Here is a 23,363-nt window from a genome sequence, read left to right as displayed (position 1 = left end):
GCGTGCATTCGCATACATATATATGTATGTGTGTGTGTTCGTAAGTGGATGCATGGAAAAATGCTCGCCAGTTGTATATTAAGTTCATACAGGAATGCCACGAAGATGGCGCAGCGCAAAGGATTATGGCTCTGACAACAACAACACAGCGGCCACATTAAAGCGGTTCACAAGGAGTAACTGCACGGAGTTGTATGCAAAGATGCTGGCATGCGGTTGTGTGCCGGTATGTGTGTGGAATATTTTAAATTTAAAAATGCAAATTGAAAATTAGTTGCTTCGTGGAGCCGAGTGCTCTTTACATGTGTCCTCAGTTTGTTGCTGAATAATTCGCTAAAGGGGACTTAATTACCATTCGGAGTAACTGGTCGGATAAGGATTGCGGTTGCCCACCGACCGGCAGGATGGCAGGAAATTAAGTAAAGTGAAATACAGTGAGTGCAAAAAGTGCTGCTGTCATTTAGAGTGTGAGAAAGTATTAGGGGCGCATCAAAGTTCCCACTGCCCGTCAATAGTTGTCTCCAGTAAGGGTTTTTCATTGAATCGTAACGGGTGATGAAAAATGCATCCATCAAAGCAATCCTAAAAAAATAAAGTCATAAAGACTGCCCGTTCATGCTTCAACATCGTCAACTCGGCCAAATATTCACGCTGTGCAAGCTATGCTGTGTATTTGGTGGGATCAGGCCGGCGTTATTTATTCTGCGCTTCTGAAACCAAACGATACCAGAAGTGAGGAACGGTACCGACTTCAATTAAAATCAATAATACGAGAGACACGAAAAAGTGATTCTGATGCTTGACTCGGCCAAACGTTTGAAAGCCAGTTATAACCAAAACCAGAAGCAGTTCAACTCACCAGACGATAGTGAAAATTGGCTTTGCCTAAAAGATGGGGAAAATTGTGACAAGCGATGGGCGATACTTCCAATAATTCATTTCTATCCTCACAATTTCTTCACATTTTGAATTTCAACAAGAAATGTTTGACCTTCTCTAACATAAACCATACATCTAATAACTCCTACTGCTTCTCAGTGACTCTTCAGTTGTAATGCAAATAAATGTATTTTCACAAATTAGGTTCCAAGGAACTTTTCCAAAGCAACTGTAAGCTGAAATAAATTACAAAGCGCAGAGCTTTGCGAAATGGCGGCCAACGGATAAGGCAAAAGCTGCAGAATGATAAGTGGAGGCGAAATGAAATAAAATAAAATTTACTTAAAGCCGCGCCTGAACTGCTGCAGCAGTCACAGATGCATCCGTCAGCGGATACTGCATGTCACGAGCAAACCCACACACACACACACACACACACACCCACAACTCAAACAAACGCCTTCACATTGAGCTGTAGAGATGATGGGGTAAATGGCATTCCTGGCATATTTATAGGCTGCACGAAGCGTCTGACATAGCAGCGCAGTTATGCGATGCAACAACAACAAAAAAATTACAAGCAAAAGCAGAAAAGCATCCATCCAGACTGGCATTTCTTTGGAGTGGAGTAAAAGGAAGTTGCGCCGCACCGCTGCAACAACACTAAAACCCCGATGAGTGGTTGCAAAAGTGAAAACTACTCACATAAAATGGCGGAAGAGTGTTGAGTGTACGCTTTGAAGATTGGTAAAACGCCTGCAATGGGCTTTAAAAGTAAGAAAACACTTAGTTTTCACGAATCTTTTGGGTATGTTTGTGTGTTTGACTGCCTTTTTTGTTGTAGAAAGCAATGCGAATGCACTTTACCACTTCGCCCACGCCGAAAAACTTTCGTTGAGTACTTAGTTTTAGCACTATGTAAGTTGTTGTAAATGAAGTTTGGAGTAAAAACATTTTAAGATGGTTTAGGAATGTCCTCGTACTTGTAAATACATTTACAATTCTTATAAGAACTTTTCCCGGCGGTGTGAAAATGAATGAAATCGGACCATGAACGCACTCACTTCCCATATAGAACGGCACCGCCCACTTTTAGGTGAAATTACATATTTTGGCATCAGCTAAACCAATTTCAACCAAATTGTTCAAATTCCACAAAAACAGTTCAAGCCTCTAGGTACTGCATATGTGGACCCCAGTATTTATAGTTGATTTTTGGCATAAAATATCGGTCATTGTGTGAAATATATAATTGAAAAGCAGAGAGAATCCTTTCCTGAAAATAGTATGTCTGTTTGTCAAAAATGATTTCAATCGGGTCAGTATTTTCTTTAGCCCCTATATTCCTATTATAAAGGTTTTCGAACTTCTGGGTGACTTTATACCGCACACATCAGCCAATATGTGAGTTATTGTGAAAATTAAGAGAGTTTTTTACTGACAACTGTGAATCTTTGTGCCAAAAATAGATAAAATTTGGCGAAAATTGACCTAGCCTCCATATCAATATATGTGACCTGGTCTACGAAAAGGGAGCTAACGTGCGAAAACTAGTTTTCTGGGAAACAGCTGTTAAAAATAAACAACTCGTTTCGTCAGTTTCTCGTTATCTCATTAATTGTTCTCCTTTCCAGAGGCTTCAAGGACGTCCAGTAAGTGTTGTTTTTGGTCGGAATATTATTATAGTTCATCGTGTAAGTTGCTAGTGTGGAACATTTAAAAAAGTAACACTGAAGAAGTGACGTTTACTCTAATACCGCGCAGCTGCTGATGTCTTGTTTTCATTCGTCTCTCTTTTTATGGAACTTTCAAGCAAGTTATGACTTTTTGGATTCTATCACGTCAAAAGCGTCTCATCTTCCATCCGAATCAACTAAAAAGTGAAAATTGATTTTTTGACACCTAAGCCCCCTTTCTGTAGACCAGGTCACATATGATATCTATATATATACTAGTATAATTGCTTGGATTCCGATCCTCTCGTAGACGCTTTGCACCCTAAGGTATTTTCCTGGCTTTTATTCTTGTGAGTTGCAAAAGTATAAAACATTCGGTTGCATTTGAACTTATCCCTTTCTTACTTATCTTTATTCGAAATAGTTTTCTACGCTCCAACTTTTCGATGCCATTTTTGTAGTACGATTCATCTTTTGCTTCAAAATAGACCTCAGTTTCGGCGATCACCTGTTCATTCGACGAAAGCTTCTTCCCTCCGAACATTGTTTTGAGTTCTGAGGACATAAAACAGTCGCTGAGGGCCTGATCTGCGGTGGATGCGGAAGCAATTAAGTTCCTTTTTCTTAAAATGCGGCCATTTTATGTCGATTTCGTCCTACATATGGTCCAATAACACTATGTAATAGTCGCTGTTGATGATCCTTCCCTTCACAAGGTAGGTAATAAAAATTATTCCTATGCGCTTCTCAAAATACAGACTCCGCAACCTTGCCAGCCGACTATCGCGTTTTCAACGCTTTAGATCGGACTTTTGAATGAAATTATGGAACCATGTTTCATCCAATGTAATATATCGACGAAAATCCCCAATCATCGAATCATCGTTGTTTTGGGCCAAAAGTGAGCTCGCGTGGCACCTACTTTGCACAGATGTTTCTCATAACCAAACGCAAAAGTTACCATGATTGAATACAGCAACATGCCTCTGCACTCAATGGAAACTTGAAAACCATATTGTAATTTTGGATTAGCCAACATACCTGTAAGTCACATTACTTGGAATATGCGGAAAATTTGGTGGCAAGTTGCCATCAAATATGACAGGCTATAATAGACACCGCGTGAGATTTGAGCAAGTATTTAATAAACATCACCTACAAGTATAATAATGTACTTTAATAATTGCAATATTTTCCCCAATAAATGATAACTTTACTTTGGAAAATGAAATGATTCAGGAAAACCTATTTTATAAAATTCCAATACGTATTTAATCGTAGTAAATTTTTTAAGACATGTGGCAGTACTTTGAAAACATTGATTCCAAACAAGTTTTAAAAACATCTCGTTTTGTAAAAACCCGTTAAGTTTCTCAAGAACTTCTACAAAGTTAAGAAACCTTCTTTTTCTTTTTTTAGTTAAGCTCTTTTTCTTTCTCATATTTATGCTATGAAAGCTTGTTAATAAATACTAAATACTTCTAAAATTTATTTCTACATGATATAATTTCCGTACCGCCAGAAATCTACCCTTCCTTACGCAATTCAGTTCCACTGTAAATTCCCTATAATCTTAATAAGATCCTTTCAAATTGTGGTTTCATTCAGTCACCCTTCAACTGTCCACGTCTACTCTCTCTTTGTCTTCAAATTGGATTTTGGCAGACATTTTTACAAAAAAATGAAAATTTTAGTGGAAACGTCGCGACATTTTTATTTTTTTCAAGTAATTGTTATCGAAAAAACCTTTCGTCCAAGTCTTTAAAAATTGTATATCAAAGGTATGTATGTGTAAAATTTTATGAAAATCGTTTGGGGAGTTTTCGAGAAATCTTGGCAACGCACTTAGTGCAGCTAGTCTCGAGCGCACAAGTTCCCAACTATTACTCGGATCAACTTGAAAAAGGATTAGGACAATACTCTAGAGGTATTGTTGAATTTAATAAGACAATAAAACAATGCGATTTTTTGAAACCCGTGAACGCATGTAACCGCTTAACCAACTTAACTGACATATAGTTGCCACGCATTCAGAAAACGGCCCAAAGCAGCACAAAATAGGCACTGAAGATTTATTGAAGTTGTTGGATTTGCTGTCCAAGCTAGGGAGAGTAAAAACAATTTTAGCGCCACTGGAATTTTAAATATAAAAAAGCCTGGTGAGAGGAAGCAAGTGGCTGTAATTTGCGAAATGTTGGTTCATGGAGTTAGAAGTAAAAGTAAATTGTAAACAGCACTATATACATAAAAAAGTTCTGCATTAATAAATAAATTTTTTTTTTGAAATAAAATCACATGTTTCCTTAAATAATTTAAGCATTAATACAAGATGAGAAACAGATGAAGTCGGTTATATTTAAATTCACTGTGGGTGAGTAATGTATAATATTTGTACCTTTTATGTGCTTACTCAAAAATCTAAAATGATGACAGCATTTATTTGCTGAATTGTCCACAATATGCAGCATCTATCCCTTTTCACATTTGCCTATTAAACTACCACAATTAAGCAATATGCAAATATTTTAAAAGAAGTAAAGATCAAGGGAGAGTGATGTCAAAGCTTTAGTGCTTAAGAGTATTTGATGGCGAAAGAGCTAGCAGGAAGCGGTAGTACGAAAGTGGTGTTCTACGATATTTTGGCATACCATAGGTGAGAGACCTATCAACCTATCTGCGTGCGTAGTTTGACTATCACTTGGAAAATCATGTCTTTCTTTTATTTTTAATACAGATGTTTGTTGTTTATGCGTCATTTTTTTTAAGATCCGAAAATATTTTTAAAAAATGTTTGTCGAACCTATTTTTAAAGCCCAACAGTAGCAATATTTGCTGTTTTACATTTTTAAACCTTGAACAGAAATGCCACGAAGAAAGAAGCGTTGAAACATTATATATATCCATAAGTGATCGTGTTATTCAGTTTAGTAAGTTTAACAATGTATGGTATACTCATTTGTATAAAAGCAAACTAGTGCCTCATCATCATCAACTGATGATCTGAAATTTTGCACACACCTCCTTCGCAAGAAGCTACTCATATGTCGGAGCCGTCGAATCGGAATGTCAAAAAAATGTTTAAAAAGGAATTTCGCGTGTTGATAAAATATTGCTTTAGAAGAAAAAAAAAATATAGTTGAAGCAAAAACTTGGTTTGATAACGAGTTTCCGGACACTGCCACAGGAAAACCAACCAGTGGAATAGTGTTTGGAGATGTTCAAGCGCAATAAACATAACTTTTTTTGCATCGATATGTGACCTTGGATGAAACATATATCCATAATTTTACTCCGAAGTTCGATTAACAGTCATGCGAGTGGACTGGCAAGGTTATGGCGTCTGCATTTTGAGATGTACAGGGAAAAATTTTTATTGACTATCGCGAAAACGGAAGAACTATCAATAGCAACTATTACATAGTGTTATTGGACTGTTGAATGATAAAATCGGTGAAAAAAGGACTATTTTGAAGAAAAAGAAAGTTCTGCTTCACCAAGGCAATGTACCGTATCACAAATAAGCGAAAACGATAGGAAAAGTCTATGAATTGGATTTAGAATTGCTTTCGCATCTACCATATTCTCCATATCCACCCTCCGGCGAATGCTCGCTTGGAAGCAACTTTCATGGAATTAATGGTCTCGGCGATGACCCTGTGACCTGTTTTGAATCCAAAGACAAATCGCATTACAAAAATGATATCGAAAGGTCACTTAGTTCTTCTCATTAATTTCAACTAAATTATGATGAGATCAAGACTTTATAGTATATTCTTCAAATATATCCAATTACCGATTAAAATACCACAAACTGTATGGAAAATTATTTGGATTCAAATATAGAATTTGTTGCTTTTTAGTAACCGCCATCAGTACCATATAGCTATAACCATAGACTTTGTAAATTTCCGTGGTGTTTTTTAAATTTACAAAGTACAAACTAAAAACTCCGACTTTTCCATTCAAATATTGTTCAATATCAAGCGTTTTCTTCACTTTTAATTCTCACTATAAATATATAAATTTGTTGGCACTTTTATTATACGTACATAACTGTACAAAGCAACCAACAATTGTAAGACTTCGAAAAGTGTGGTAAAGTGTAGCAACTCTAGTGTTGAGAGTCTCACTTGAAGTTGTTTTCAAATAGTTGCGATTTTCTCCACGAATATTTTTCAAGTTTTCACACATATGTACACATGTTCATGGGGTTGTTAGTGTAATGAAAGCCCAACATAAATATGTTAGCCTACAAGCTTCTGTGTATGAAGGTAAGTGTGTTTTCCGCAAATCCTTGTTCCGCACTTACTACTATTCAGTCGTAAAAATGTTCGTTCAAGCTTTTAAGTATTTCATAAAAGTTTAAGTGCATGTTGACAAATACTTCTCCTCTGGCAAAAACGGGGTTCACATGTTTATTCAAAGACACATAGATGCTATTGTGGTAAAAGTGTTTATTTGGAAATATATTTTCCGCTAGGCAAATCATAACGGTATATTTTAAAAGATTTCAATTGAAAAAGAAAATTATTTGGAAAATGTTAAGCTTGGTAAGGTAACTGTTATTCAAAACAAATTTCTCCGTTTATTTCTTCAGTAAACATGATTTAGAAAATCGATTTGTGAATAGTATTGCTCCAAAGTCGTTGTCCAGACTCTGAGAGTCCGTTCCCACGGCAGTCGGGTCTACGTAAACGAAAAGGACCCGGATTTTTATCCGGCCAAAGACTGTCAACTCCACGGAATTCTGCCGCTACAACAACAACAGTTTTCGATTTTGTAAATTATTTTCAAATTCCGTCAGATAAAAGCTTCGGGTCTCACACAACCAAAATACTCACCCTTATGAATTGAAACTTTTTCTACCACGTATTAGGTCCAGTAATAGAAAAGCTGTTGTTTTTAGAATAGATGATTTTAGTAGTCTGTATCTCACGTTGTAAAGCTCCGATTGTGTTTTGCTATGTGGAGTTAGAAAGATTTTGTACTAAAGCTCTCAGCTCGATGCTCGTTATACGATTATGGGTATCAGGCGAGTTTACTCCAAAAACAAAAACTCGATAAGACCAATTTCGATCTGTGAATTCGGTAAACTCGTCAAAAACTGGGTCACATACGATAACGTCAAGCAAAAAGTATTGTACGCCGACTTGCGGTAAGCCGACACAATTGGTGGCCAAGCCGGAATTAACGGTTAGGAAGGTTTTTCTAAGGTACGGTGAGATAGGTAAGAAAATCATTTAATACACATATGAGCTGCTCGCCTCGACGGTCTGAAGGAAGCAATCGCTCGGAAGCGGGAAGCTTTGGAAAGTAGCGAGAGGAATTGAGTTCTATCAGGACAATGTCTGGTAACATACATCAACAAGGACTTGTCTAACTATTTAGGAAGCACTTTTTTATTAATCTTATAATCCGGCCCACGAACCAGTTGACTACGACCTATTAATGACGATGCTGTTTTTAGAAAAAATTGTGTGATTTTGGAACCAATCGTGCTTTCACTTTTCTTGGGGTCAAATGAATCAACATGGTTTTCACTGATCCTTCCGATATTCCAACGATGCCTGGAAGTTCTCTAACTCTTAATGGTCCATGTGACATTTGGCTGAGATATCACTGTGTCAAATTAACAAGTCTTTCTTTCTATTGCCCACAGTATTCATATATTACTTTCATAAATTTAAATTGGAGACTTCATTGACATTGGTGTTGATGATCCCATGAGATAGTGATCATATTTTCGGTCATATGTTATGATTACTTGCTCAGATAGGTACTCATCACATATTCAACTGAGATATCATTCATTACGATTTTGGTGGTGATCGCATGATTAATTTGTGATCACATGATGAAACAGATTATGATTAGATTACAAATCATTTCATAATCACATGATCAATTAGTTTGTTCTAATATGTTTAACATTTAGTGATCACATGACCAATCATATCATATATCAAGTTTTGAATATATGTATGACCAATTAGGTAGTGATCATATGATGATGGTCATGGTCATGAGATCAACTTGACTATGATGAAATGATCAATTATTTGCTAATCATATGCTCCATCATACATATTATTATAAATTACCTGATGAATTAGTTAGAGATCACATGATCAACAAGATTATCATTAAATGCACAATCATGTTATTATCGGATGATACCCCAATAAGTCAATATAGTGATCACATAATAAACCCGATTATGATTATATGATGTGTTGGTAGTGATCACGTGATAAATTTGCTGACATTAGTTGGAGATCAGATTATAAACGTGACGAAATAACCAATTATTTAGTAAACATGTGATCATAGAAGTACTGATATCTTGATCAGTGATCAGTCAGCTGACGAGTATTGTAATTATAATATACCGTAAGTTCAATTCCAAGATGATTGCAATAACTCTGCATATACTTAGTCGTGCCATAAGTTCTGTTACAAGTTCAGGCCCTTGTAAAAATTAAACGCATTTACAGGCGACCCCTCACCAAACTATTACAGAAAAGAGCTTGACCAACTTCAACCCTTGGAATAACACTTTTAGTGGCTTGGGAAGGTTTTTTCATAAATTGTGTAATTTTAAAACTTCTTCAACAGCAAAAATTTCTTAATTTGTCTTCGCTCTATGCATTTTAAACTTCGTAACAGAATTTATGGCAGGACTAAATATCGTAAGTACCGTTAAAACATTTTACCGTTATGCTTTGTACCATAAAATTTATTATAAAAATATTTTTTTTTGTAAATATATACTTACAACTACATACATACATTATGTAATTCAGCATGTATTTTCGAGGTAGTAGGTTGTACAGTTTTCTCTAGAATCTAAGTACTCTTCAAAATGGCATTGTGATTGTACATTTAATTGCATGCAAATGCTTGCTACTTTGAGCTTAAGTAAATCTTATATAATATATGCGTTTACACTAAAGAAAAAACTAGGTCGATAGTAATTTATAGTATATTATACCTGAAGGATACTTAAAATAAATAATCATTTTATAATTTTTTGCATAAAAATGTCTTTTGAACTAAGCTTTAATGTTCACTTAATTTATATATACATATATATGCATATGTATATGTATGTGTAAAAATGTAGTAGTTCTTCAAGTTTGTACTAAGCATTCTTCAGCCAAGGAGCCGTTCAATTGGTCCAAGCAAATACTTCAAAATGGCGGCGAATGGTGGTAAATTAAAGCGCACTGCAATGGCGAGCAACTTAAACGGAGAAATGTTGAGGTAATTCTTTGTCCTTCTATTGCATTTCCACGGCCACTGCCCATCTGTCACTCTCACGTGGCTGCATCCTCGCACTGGCTCTTATCGTCATTAGATATTGGCGCTGACTCAACGTGCGCAGTTGATTCCTTTACAAATGACCGGTGGGAGGGGGAAGAAATTTAATTAAAATACGTTTTTGTTGTTGTTTTAAATGCATTTTCTCTCTCGTCGTTCCACTCACCTGCCGCATCGGACAATCGGCAAAGAAATGCGCTTCGGATTTGCATATATGACAGCGCTTGGGTTGCGGTTCCTGCGGGCACATCGAGGCAATGTGATTAGCAAATTTACCGCAATTATAGCAGCGTACGCGTCGTCGCTTTTTCGTGCGCGGTCGGAAGGTGCTGCCCGTGCAGTCGAGTCCTTTGCTGCCGCTCACACGTGTCGCCTCCAGGCCGCGCTCGGTTAGTTGACACTCGAATTCCACTTCCTCTTGCTCGCCCAGCGACCGAAAGCCGGACATTTGTATGACACTCTGTGACAGTTGACGAAGAGTCGTAATGTAAATGGTAATGAAAAGAAATGGCATTGAAAGAGAAATGTGTGGAAGCGTGGGGGTATTGAGATAATTTACCTGATGCACAAACACTTCCTGTCCGCCATCGTGTGGTGTTATGAAGCCCCACCCCTTGGCCACATTAAACCACTTGCACTTGCCAAAACGCGCACAACCCGTTTCTATCAGTTTGGAATCTGAAAGATAAATGTAAAACAATGCTCTAAAATATGTATATGCAGAAAAATTACTTTAATAGTTAAATTAATTGCTAGAAAAGTAGTCTTTTAGGTGGTCTTTATTGAGATTAAAGATCCTTTAATTCTGGCGTCAAACACTTTTCGGGTTTGGAAAGAATGATTTAGAACTTTAACGATCCTTAATATCAAACAAACTGTTTTATAATTAGATCATATAATCCGGAGAAACTTCTCAAAAAGTTGGAACAATCTAGGAAAAAATTGGAATACTTATCCTTAGAGCCATTATCCAATGATTTTAGAAAGTCAGTCATCTATTTGTTATAAACAATTCAGTCCTAGAATTGACATATTTAATGAGAAGGCTTGATTACAGTGCCTTCACACATAATTGAAAAGTCGAGTCATCAACATGATATTGTTCAATTATCCAATATTTCTTTATAAAATAGGATCTCGAAGTTGACCTCAGGATCATTATTCGCATTTCAGAACTTAGATTGATAAATGAGGAATGCGCCGCGACCTTAGATCTACTTGTACGAGTATTGTACTTTCTCCTAAATCACAAAGACTCAACTAAATGCTGGAGATGTTGATTAAGTCTAATATTCTGCTGAGTACTAGCGAAGTGATGTGATCCCCATTTGGAAACATGGATCCAAGGGCCTTCAATTCAATTTCAGAACTTGCTGAAATATCTCCGAGATCGGAGATAAGTATCTTTCATATTATTTTCTAATGATTCAGTGATAACTCAATTCATCTCAGAAGGAAGAAGTCTACTTTATGAGAGTAATTAGTTTTCTTCCAAACAAATATTCAATAGCTGCAGAGCAGCCGAAGGCCGGCGGATTACTGTTATCTATAGACAAGACCAAAATAGTTTCTGAGGAGGAGCTGTCAAGGGTCTTATGAGCTTTCCGACCAGCCATAAATATTTACCGACTCTGATATTCATCATAATTGGTTCGTCTTCAGGGATAAAATCTTTTGTTTGCTAGGAAGAGCTTATGAAGACTGATACTGGGAATTTATACCGGCGTTGGGTAGTGAACTATGGTCTCTTTTGTAGCAGTACCATTGATTTATTAAGCATAGTTGAAATGATCCAATTTAGGTTTTTTTATTTTTTGAAGTAAATTAATAGTTGCTTAGCGGCGAGGGCACCTGTCAGACTTAGGTAAGCATGGACATACTTTAATTCTACACTACAAGTACTTCGATTGCACTCAATACAATCTAGATCCCTGCATCGCGGAATCATGTCCTGGTAGTTCATTCTCTGCTCACAAACCTACGAGGGATATGTAGTCGAAGCGAAGCCGTGAAGGAAGAAATGCTGTGAGGTTTTTCAAAGATGGATCGAAGTTAAGAGGTACGGTAGATTGTTGGTGGAGCCTTCTGTATTGAACTCTTCATCAATTCTAGCTTCAGACTGTCAGACCCCTATAGCGTCGTTTAGGCAGAGGTGGCTGTCAACAAGGCGGCGGTAGATGTACTGCTTCGAATTGCAGCTTCCTTAAAAGAGGTGTGCACTTCATTCCGATAGCCGAGCGGCACTACTGCCTTTGAGCTCGTTGATTGGGCACTAAAAGCTAGTCAAAGAGAGTATGACCTCATTGGCATTAGCATCAATATTGTTTGCCGGGTCTGTCGCCGATAACTATGAGCTTGCTAGAGAGGACACCCTTAAATGAATCTCATCGGATTGGAAGTCGATTTTTCGATGACCTCTTGCGTTCTAGTGCTGGACTTATTAACTTCCAGTGAGTTTGACAAGCGCTGGCTAACAAGAACTTGTGCCACTGCGAGATCCTTCTCGTCCAAAGTGAACCGTAAGAGGCCCTTCCAACTGACTGACCCCCGTCTTCATCAAAGTAAATTTTTCAGGGAAGACGGGGTACAATTGCTTTATTACTCTTATATTGCCCGGCTTATGCCAGACGGACAATCACTCATCATCCTCATCCTGCTATATGGTGTAGAGGCATGGACGATGACAAAATTTGATGTTTCGGCGTTACGAGCTTTCGAGAGAAAGGTTCTGCGGAAGATTTATAGGTCTTTGCGCATTGGCAACGGCGTATACCGTAGTCGGCGGTACGAACAGCTGCACGAGATATTCGACGACATTGACATAGTTCAGCGAATTAAGAGACAGCGGCTGCGCTGGCTAGATCAAGTCGTCCTATGAACGAAAACACTCTAGCTCTGAGAGTGTTCGACGCAGTAACCGCTGGGTGAAGTAGAAGAAGACCTCCACTTTGTTGGAAAGCCCAGGTGGAGAAGGCCTGGCTATACTTGGAATCTTCAATTGGCGCCAAACATTGAAAAGGAAGAACGACTGATGAGCTATTGTAAACTTGGCTCTAAGTGATGTCTTCGCCAATAAAGAAGAAGAAGTAGAATCCAATTTTGGACAGAGTTTAGATATTCCCTTAAAGTCAAAGACTATTTCTCTATCCTTCTCCAGTTAATTACACCACTACTTTCAATTTATACCAGTTGCTTCTTCAATTCATTACTCTCTCAGTTAAGGCTTTTTATATCTTACATATCCAAGTATGATTTCTTAGATTAATTTTCCTTTAGCTAACAACTCTGCTACAAAGAATAGATATACTTGTAATACCCATATAAGTTTATAGATATGTATCTGGAGATATGTATATATCCAAAACGCATTAGCAAAACAAAACTGTAGAATAATTAAAACTATAATGGAAAAAATTTGTAATTATATTTCGTCAAACAAGGAGCTACAATACAGGTAGATGAGTATCCTATTATGTAGATATAAGTATGCACTGTATATGACAACAATAACAACAATAATGAGAAATGAAATATGCCAAAGGCGCTGCATGTTTGCCTATTTGTGTGCGTGGACCAAGACGAGTGCTATCCTTGCACATTTTTCACCTTTGTTATTCCATTGTCGGCTACCTGACATTTCAGCATTGATCTAACTGACATTACTCGTTGTATAGAACACGTTTAGCAAGTAGAAAGAATCCTTGCTGCTGTTTACTTCGTCTTGCAACATTCCATATTCACATAAAGCGGAGAGAATGTTTGGCATTTCAGTTGCTTTGGTTTAGTTAGGGAAATGTTTTGGATTCGTAAGCTTTGATTTTACATATCAAGAGCGTGTTTTCAGCTGTCAACCGGTTTGAAGGCAACAAACGCTTTCGAAAGGGTGGAAATAGGGCAAATAGATAGCTGCCGCATTAGAAATGCTCTACATAAATGATATAAAGCTGTTACTTATACATTTTCTTACAGCTTTAAAAAGTGGATATATTAATTTCGCTTTGCTTATTTGTTGTTGGTAAGCAGACTAGTTTTTCAAGATTATGATTGAAAGATATGAACCATCCTCATATTAGCTAACACATAATAAATCAGTATAGGTTGTAGTTATATGGGAACAATATGGTCTTTTGTAATGATAGAACACTGAAGAGAGAGAGCTTTGGATGAGAAGAGAAATTTAGGATTGAGAAAGAGACGAAGAGTTCTTATAGACGATTTTATGAACCTATAATATAGTATATATTGCAACTTTTTAAAGCAATATTTTGTGAAAATATTTTTCCAGTTTGCGATACCAATACTGAAATGACCGTTGAAAAATACATATGCGAACCCATAATCACTCCCGAAAACTCAACCGTGTGTCGAAAAGGCAATAAAGAAGCAATCTCTTGTTTACAGATAAATATTTCTCTCAAGTTTTGATTTACCAGTTAATAAATACTTTTTTAAATAAGTATAGTGAGAAAACAGAACACTGATTTTGGTTCCGTAGCTTCTTGGCTAAGTTAAGCGCGTGGTCTAGGGTACTCTTGAACAGCAAACTGCTCTCTACCTCTTTCTTGAACTGGTGCTACACAGCTACTGTAATACCAATTCTGCTCTACGGTGCAGAGGCGTACGGAAGTTTTAAGAACAACTCCAACGGCGGCTCTTGAACTGGCACTAAACCTGCCAACTATAGACCTCTTCGCTCAAAATAGCACAGAAAATCTGCAGAATAACTACTGGCTGAAGGAGAATATAAAACCTTCGGGCATAGCTCGATAGTTGCTCGATAAGTAATGGCGGTTTGAAAATCACCGACTACCTTGTCCCACTTTTCAAATGGAAAATAAGGTCCAAAGTATACAGAGAAAAAAATAGTTGGCGTAAAGGTAAGTTAGCTACGTGCAACACTCTAAACATTTATACGGATGGCTCGGAAATGGTGGTTAGAGTTGGTGCGGGGATATACTGTCCACAGTTAGGCATAAGCAGCCTTTTAAGCTTTCGAGCCACTGCAGTATATTTCAAGCTGAGATCTTTGCTATTGCGAAAGCTTCAAAGCTGGCCTCTAATTCGCCAAGACAGCCAAGCAGCAATCAATCGGAATACTAACTGGTTATCGTCTGGTGGAGACATACGCTCGCAGAATAAGGGTAACAGATTGAGAAGGCTGTTGGAAATGTTTTAAACAAGGTACCAGGGAAACAATGAAGCATCTCTTATGCACTTGTTCTGCATTGGCAAGACCAAAAATGCTGTAAGCATTTGGGTTACTGATGGTACGATACAATGAAAGAGGCATCGACAGTAAGGCTACAAAGTCTGTTAAAATTCGCGTGAGGCGCAGGCATCCTATAGGTTGGCTACTGTTCATGTAGCCAGTAATTGAACTTTGTCTCGCATCGCAAAGGACCAAAACTGGTCTATGCGTGGCTCATTGGCCTACTAGACTAACCTAAGCATTATATGATTTTTAGAAATTATTAACATAATATATAATACATATTTAAAACCGTGACTATTAATTTTTTAGAGAATTCTTCGTAAATATTGGGCAGAGTAATGATCTTGACTCAGAACAGGCCTACAGTTTCAGGATTTTATGATTCACTCATGTATTTGATCTTACTGTGAAAACCACCAAAAGTTATTCAAAGAAATCTTGAGAACTCTAAGCTTCTGATCACGAATATCTTCGCATCTAAGTCCTTCGGACAGTCTAAACTGCTTTAGTACTTGTGTTTCCTTATATAATATGTCATAAAAACCAAAAATGGCTTCATTAATGAAATGACTATCCATGAAGTAACGCTGGAAGATCAAAAATGAGAATTTCTGATGTCAAAACAAATTGTTGTCAGTTCCACAATTAGACCTTAGTTTGCTATTATAGCACATAAAACTATTTGAGAGAAACGTCAAAAATCTATGTTTATATAAAATAAATGAAAGTTATATAAATAAATCTAATCTGTTCTGGGAAGAAGTTCAATATATGAAAAATATGGGATCCAAAATCTAGTCCCTATTGGAATGGTAAGGTTCAAATAATTTGGGGATAGGGGTGTTTGATGTGAAGGATATATATCATACACTCGCTAATTCCTACAACAACAGGTTCTACTTGTACCTCACGGAATTAACCCGGATTTTATCCCGCCAAGGGCTCGGTAAGTTTCAGAAGTAAGTTCCTATTTTTGTTTGCTTAGTCGAATTCCATTTGTAGAAACATCGGGGATGATCCTTTTAAGATACTTAACACTTTTGTATTGTGTTTCCTACTTTAGTACTTTTATAGATTCATATAAAAATAATTCTTCTTTAAAACGAAATATCATTTGATCATAATCGAACTGATATAATATTTTTTCTAGATTGGTATACAATTTTTTTTTGTGTTCGTGGGAAGTTTGATCTCCATTAATATATAACATCGATAAATTAAAAGAAACAGAGCTTAAGAATCATGGTGTAGACATCAAAGATATAGCACAGAATCTCAAAATCGCTCATGAATCGACTCAACATATTTTGGTTAATGTTTTGGGTATGAAGCAGATTAATACTAGACTTGTACCAATACGAGTAGGTATACTTGAATCGTTTGCAAAGCTAACGTTAAGTAGAGATTGCAAAACAGATGCTTGACAACGTAGCTGAGGAAATCTCTATATACTACGTAGTTTACGAGTATGACGTCGAAAGTGTACAACAATCTAGTAAATGGTGATACAAAAATGAGCTGAAACCGAAAGAAAAATAAAGTTCTTTGAAGGCAGTGAAGGCCTTCTCAGCCGAGGCTAACAAGCGTATGGAAATTGGATTAACCATTGGCATGCTCTCATTTCCTCAGCCAGTTTTGAAGGCGTTCATTAAGATTTATATTAAAATTATGAAAGTATGTATATGTCTGAATGAAATTTGGTCATTTGTTATGTAGTAGATACACATATAGTGTTCTAAATATTGATGGAATAAGCTACAAAATAAGATAAGGAAAACTAAGTAAAAAGCCCATGAATTAAACGTGATAGAAGGATAAAAACGAAATACAGTAATCCGCTAATATTTTTATAAAAAGTTCTACAGATAGATGATGTTTTTTGGAACCGCAGCAGAACGCGAACTTTCTTGGTATTTATACAGTTTCTACAAAAACTATACGCAACCACTATAACATAATCCCGAAACTAATATTTGGAGCTTAGTTGGATCCTTCATCAGAACATATAAGACTGTTAACTCCAAGGAAACGAAACATTTCTAGTTTTTTATATGTAAATTTCGAAATCCCAAGGGTGTATTTACTGCCCTTCATTAACTTTTTCGAATTATGCGTAATATAATATTTTTTATGTTTGTGACAAAAGCTAGAGTCCGTACATATTCTCATATCAGCACAATCAATCTGCTATCTGTTAGTGCGTTGTATGCTATTTGTTTAAGTGTATATTGTACATATGTATATATATGTATGTATGTGTATACAAGCATATACGAGCACAATAAATACTAATTTTTATGAATGAAAACTTTGGACAAGCCACATACATTATTCGGACATATTTTTGCTTGCTTTGTACGGTAAATATCATATTTCAAAGTTGAAGTATAAAAATAGCTGTCCAAACATACAGACGGACATACTAATACACATACCCACCGACATAGTTATTTCAAATGACATTCATTGAGGGAAAACCTATAAATATATTTATGTGAATTTCTTTTATAAATATATAGGTATGTATGTGTGCTTATATGTATGTGTTTTTGTACACATGTATGCCTGTATTTTCATATGCATATGTGCATGTTTGTTTGTTTGTATTTTGTTATCCCTATCTTATCTACTAACCCACATAAAGGGCGGGTGAACGACTCCACAATTTGGGCGCCTTATTTCTTTCTGACTTAAAAATAATCACACACCACAAGTACCCATACTTTTTAAAAGGGTCATTCAAATATGGGAATTTTATTTTTGTTCTTGTTGTTTTGCTTTTGTTGTGGTGCTACAATTCAATTGTAAAATGAAGTATTCACACGCTTTTGCGTTCGGTTTACGTGAATGCTTATTGGATTCTTCATTCTTCTCAGTTTGTTATACCCTCAATATGGCATATAAAGTAGCTCAGTTTCTGAGATATCGTTCCGAAATTTTGCATACATGCTTTTAGCTTCAAAAGACTACTCAAGTGTCGAAATCGCCGATATCGGATCACTATAGCATATAGCTGTCATACAAACTGGCAGCCCAAAATCAAGTCTTTGTATGAAAAAAATTTTTATTTGATAAGATATCTGTATTGTATTTATGTATTTGTTATTATCCACAGCAATACCACAACTTCCGAAAAAAATTTTCAGATCGGACAACTTAACGATATAGCTGCCATATAAACTGACCGTTCATAATCAAGCCGTTGCATGGAAAACTTTTTTGTTTGGCAAGATATCTTCACAAAATGTGACCCGGATTATTATCAAAGTCATCGCTAAAATATTCAATGAAATTGTTCAGATCAGACAACTGTAACATATAGCTGCCATACAAAATCTAGTATTTTTATACACCGAACAGGGCTTATTAAGTCGTTCAGTATTTGAGATATCGATCTGAAATTTTGCATACATTCTTTTTGTCTCAAGGGGCTGTTCAAGTGTCGAAATCGCCGATATCGGATCATTATAGCATATAGCTGCCATACAAACTGACGGTTCAAAAACAAGTCCTTGCAAGAAAAACTTGATTATTTGACGAGATATCTTCACAAACTTTTATACCAGCTATTATTTCCAAGACAACCCTATAATCTCTGAGCATATTGTATAAATCGGACCACTATAGCATATAGCTCCCATACAATTTGACCTTTCAAAATTATGATAAAAAATTTTTTCTTAGTTTTTATGCTTCAACAAATGCACCTGTGAAGGGTATTATAGCTACGGTGTAGCCGAAATTAGCGTTGAATATTTTTCTGTGTTATTCATATCCAAGTCTGGCAATTTCCCACTCCTTCGCGCTGCCTCAATTTCATAATTGTCAGCAGTCATTTAATATACACGCAGCTACGCACTTCTTTCGCTGTGAATATTTGACTGCATGTGTATGTATGTATATATATACATATATGTGTCCTTTAAGTACGTACTACAAACATATAGTCATATAAATATTTAAAGGATAACGAATTTCTCAGCGCGTGTTGCAATCATTTATGTTTTCTTCATTTCCTTTTACATTTATATCCGCCATGGCAACGCTTACTTTTTGCTTGCTCAGCAGTTAATTATAAGCAATTCATCGCTATATTTATTTTGAATTCTGTGGTGAAGATATCACTTTACATTACTTTAAGCATTCCATTGCTATACAATCGCCAAAAACTTTAGTATTTCCCATACACATACAAACATACATTTAAATTAGTCTAACAATTCTGCTAACTCACTTTCCTTTCCCATACAACTGGAAATCTTACAAGAAACCTGAATTGTCTGCCAACTTCATATTCTCCTAAACATGCATATATACATACATACATATTTATGTCCTTACAAATATCCTTGCATACATTCATATATCCTTACATATATCCTTGAGAGCATGAAACCGGTTGGCTGCTCACAGTGCATCTGCTGTAAATCCTTCTGTAATGTAAATTTACATAAATATAAGTTTTAATTTGTTTTTTTTTTTTTGCCGCTGGTAACTTTGACGTTACGCGTATCTATGTATATATGTGGGTATTCCTCATTCGTATGAATTCACTCTCATTATGTATGCAACCGCTTTAATTATGGAAGCGTAAACTCTTTTAGCCATTTCGACATTTCTTAAGACGATCTGCTGTTGAAAGTGAGAGAAAATATTTTAGTCATGCCTCAGTACATGCCTCTGCACCATATAGCAGGACGGGAATAATGAGTGACTTATAAAGTTTGGTTTTTGTTCGTCGAGAGAGGGCTTTACTTCTCAATAGCCTACTCAGTCCCAAGTAGCACGTGTTGGCAGGAGCTATTCTGCGTTGGATTTCGAGTCTGACATTGTTGTTGGTGTTAATGCTGGTTTCAAGATAAACGAAATTATCTACGACTTCGAAGTTATGACTGTTAACAGTGACGTGGTAGCCCAGTCGCGAGTGCGACGACTGTTTGTTTGATGACAGGATATATTTCATCCTGTCCACGTTACCAGACCGATTTGCTTCACTTCCTTATTCAGCCTGGAGAAAGCAGAACTAACAGCGCGGATGTTGAGGTCAGTGATACTTATATCATCGGCGTCCGCCAGCAGCTGTATACTCTTAAAGAAGAATTTACCTACTCGGTTAAACTCTGCATCTCAAATTACTTTCTCCAGCAGAAGATTGAAGAAAGCACACCGTAGGGAGTCGTCTTCTTTGAAACCTCGTTTGGAATCGAAAGGCCCGCACCTAGTTGATGCATATTGTGGGCTCTTCCGTTTTGTGCATTGGACAGAGCACACTAAAAAAAGCTTATAAGTGCTCCGTATCAATTCTTCGCCGATGCATTTGAGTAGCTCGGCTGGCAAACCATCGTCACCCTTCTTCAGACGGGTACTTGTTATTCGAACTTCTTCATGGTCGGACAATTGGGTTCTCCGTCTTCAGGTGGTCTGCTTTCACTGCCATTGGACAGATTGGAGAAGCGTTCCCTTTATAATTTCACTATGCTCTGTGCATCAATAACTATATCATCTCTGGGGGTTCTACAAGAGTATGCTTTGGTCCAGAAATCTTCTGTTAGTCGCCGTATCTTTTCGGCCAGCTTGTCAGAAGAGAACATTAGAGATCTGTTCGTCTTTATATAAGCAAATTAGTCTCTCAGATTTTGAGATATCGACGTTGAAATTTGTATACGTACTTTCTCCCTAAGAAGCAAGCCATTTGTTATTGAAATACATTACTATAGGATAAAGCTATCATCAAAATGCATCTCTTTTATGGAAAACTTTTTTATTTGACACGATATGCTATCCAAAGCACTGCTACGGCTCCTAACAAACTGACTGAGTTTGCTATATAAGCTTCAAAGAAATTCACCTGTCAATGGTATTCTAGTTTTGAAGCAGCCGAATTAAACGTTTTTTTCTTGTACTCATTGACATATTGAACTGATTCGGTATTAATAGGTTAAAGCAAGTTGAATTTTGGCTTAATTCAGCTTTTCTAGGTCAGGTCCCTCGGTTACGTGGACTATTATCTTGAGATTGCTTTAAACATCCTTGATTGTCAGATAAATTTGGAGGCGGAGATGATTTGATATTGATTCCTTTACTGAGTATATGCAAAAGAATAATGTAATTTGCAAAAAAACTTGATCTAGACATGAAAACAATGTAGAAGACCTTGATAAAAATGGGGGTCAGTGAATAAGCATCTCTTCCGAACGCTTTATCTAGCGGATATGATTACAAATTACGCTAAAAGAAAATAGATGGACAGAGGCATGCGTCCCACCAGTAAAACTTTCAACATCTACACGGACAGATGAAAAAATGGCTGTTGAAGTGTACGCTTGGATCTACTGCGCGGAGCTAGATCTTAGGTCACCCTTTCAACTATAACCTAAGAAACGACTTAAAAACCTCAATATATACGTGCATAGGGCGATAGTCTTGCATCGCATTTGTCAAAGAATGTCCTTAGCAAGGAGATAGTGGATATAGTCACTGTCGTAAACTTGCTGCATATATACTATGTTTAAGAACACAAGGGCATTACGGGAAACGAAAAAGCCGATGAGATTGCCAAAAGAGCTATTCGTTTGACTACTGAACGGTTCAGAAAATACGCAAGTCGCTACAAACGGTATACAATGATGTTTCGGAAACGGCTGATAGACGGATCAGGGTGAGATTGAATGCCTAAAAGATATGAAGGATAACCAAGATCATGTGTAAGGGAACAAAAGAAAAAAAGCCTGTACTCACACAGTCTGGAAAATGCTACAAGACGATTGTTGGCCTAGTCACAGATCATAACTAACTGTGAGCTCTATGGGCACTACTTATGACGAATAGAGAAAGTACTTATGACGAATAGAGAAAGTGAAGGGATGTAGGCATGAGAGAGAGAGAGAGAGACGCTAGAATACTGTCTTCACCTCTGTCCGGTCTTATCTAGAACTCAACTTAGAACTCTAGCAGCTACAGAGCTCAAAAGACTGAATGCAGTGCCAGAATTATATATGAAGTCTCTAATACATTCGCAAAAAGCGTTAACAACCTGCCCGACGGAAACTTCAACGGGTATTAAAACGAACCTCCATCTGTTAATACAAGGGACCTGTACTTTCCTTTGGAAAATAGTTAGTAAATTCGTCAAAAAATGCTGTTAGATACGCATGCTGGATCTTTATTTATTTAATAGGCCTATTTAGAGAGCTGCTGATTAGATCGTTGGATTCATGGGTGCACCATATGCACTTTTATAAGCATTTATGGGCAAGGGAGGTGGATACTGTAAACTGCATGTGGTGCAATTAGCACCCTCAACCCTCACCCCCTAAAATGCAATTGATTTGGAAAACCACCCGAACTGCTTATATACGAACAATCTAATACATAAATGTTAGTTCGATCAAAATAACGCCGCAGAGGGTTGAAGCTGGCAAAATTTTATAATAATACTGCGAGTGTTTTGACTTCATTTTTTCATACATCTACATATAGTACATACATATGTACATATAGTCATATGTAGGCATACATACACACACTCACTTTAATTTCGTGCCAATAAAAAACGAATTGATATTATTGCGAAAATCGAATTTGCTTACGGCTGATTGGCCAAAAGAAATCACAGTTAATGGCTAACCAATAAAAACAAAGCGCGCTGGCGAGCTATTAACTGTTTTTTGTTCTTGTTTTTTACGTCACATTCTTTATCATTTATAACAAGTAAGTGTGAGTAAAGACAAAAGTGTTATTGTATTTGATATAGAAATGTTATTCACCTTTGTTTTTGTTGTCATCAGGCGGCGACGTATCGCTTTGCTCAGCATGCTGTTGTTGTTGTTGTGCCATCTTTTCTTGTGGCTTTCTTCGTCTATTAAGATTATTATTATTTGGTTTTGTTGGTGCAGCTGCAGTTGTGCTGCCCGATGTATGGGTGGTGTTTGTGTTGGTGTTATTGTCAATGGTGCTGGTGTTGTTGTTGATAGTAGTAGCGCTGGATGTTTGTTGCATGCTGAGGTACTTTAGTAAGTTTTATTCGTTTGTTTTTGTATTGGATTCACATGGATTCTCATATTTAACGGCATATACATAGGACTAGATTCGTATCACAGAGAGTTCTTTTTGTTAATTTTTGAAATATTTCTGTTGTTTTCGGATAAAAATAAATCTTTTTTATTTTTTCTGTTTGAATAATTATGAAAAAGTATTGTTTAAAAAAAAAAATATTTTCTTGAAAAAAAATTTTATTTTGAAATAGAAAAATTTTCGAGTTCTGGGCTGTTATTAAT

At 36.6% G+C, this 23,363-nt stretch overlaps 1 protein-coding gene across 1 annotated transcript; it reads right to left on the bottom strand.

The window, feature by feature from the left end:
* Nucleotides 1–9,871: 9,871 nt before the first annotated feature.
* Nucleotides 9,872–23,085, bottom strand: LOC120777046 (protein lin-28 homolog). The gene is made up of 4 exons (XM_040108157.1): nt 22,854–23,085; nt 10,435–10,553; nt 10,042–10,335; nt 9,872–9,946 (listed from the first exon to the last, which is right to left on the bottom strand). The coding sequence occupies exons 1-4, from the start codon at nt 23,083–23,085 to the stop codon at nt 9,872–9,874; spliced, it is 720 nt and encodes a 239-aa protein (XP_039964091.1).
* Nucleotides 23,086–23,363: the final 278 nt, after the last annotated feature.

Source organism: Bactrocera tryoni, chromosome 5 (genome assembly GCF_016617805.1).
Source record: "Bactrocera tryoni isolate S06 chromosome 5, CSIRO_BtryS06_freeze2, whole genome shotgun sequence".
Taxonomy (NCBI): Eukaryota; Metazoa; Arthropoda; class Insecta; order Diptera; family Tephritidae; genus Bactrocera; species Bactrocera tryoni.
Note: the sequence above shows the minus strand (reverse complement) of the source record. Positions and strands in the feature narration are given on the sequence as shown.

Coding starts and splice junctions, on each gene's coding strand:
- LOC120777046 (XM_040108157.1), bottom strand. CDS start 23,085: ATGCAACAAACATCCAGCGCTACTACTATCAACAACAACACCAGCACC. Junction 10,554..22,853: donor TGATGACAACAAAAACAAAG/GTGAATAACATT, acceptor TTTATCTTTCAG/ATTCCAAACTGATAGAAACG. Junction 10,336..10,434: donor AGGAAGTGTTTGTGCATCAG/GTAAATTATCTC, acceptor CAACTGTCACAG/AGTGTCATACAAATGTCCGG.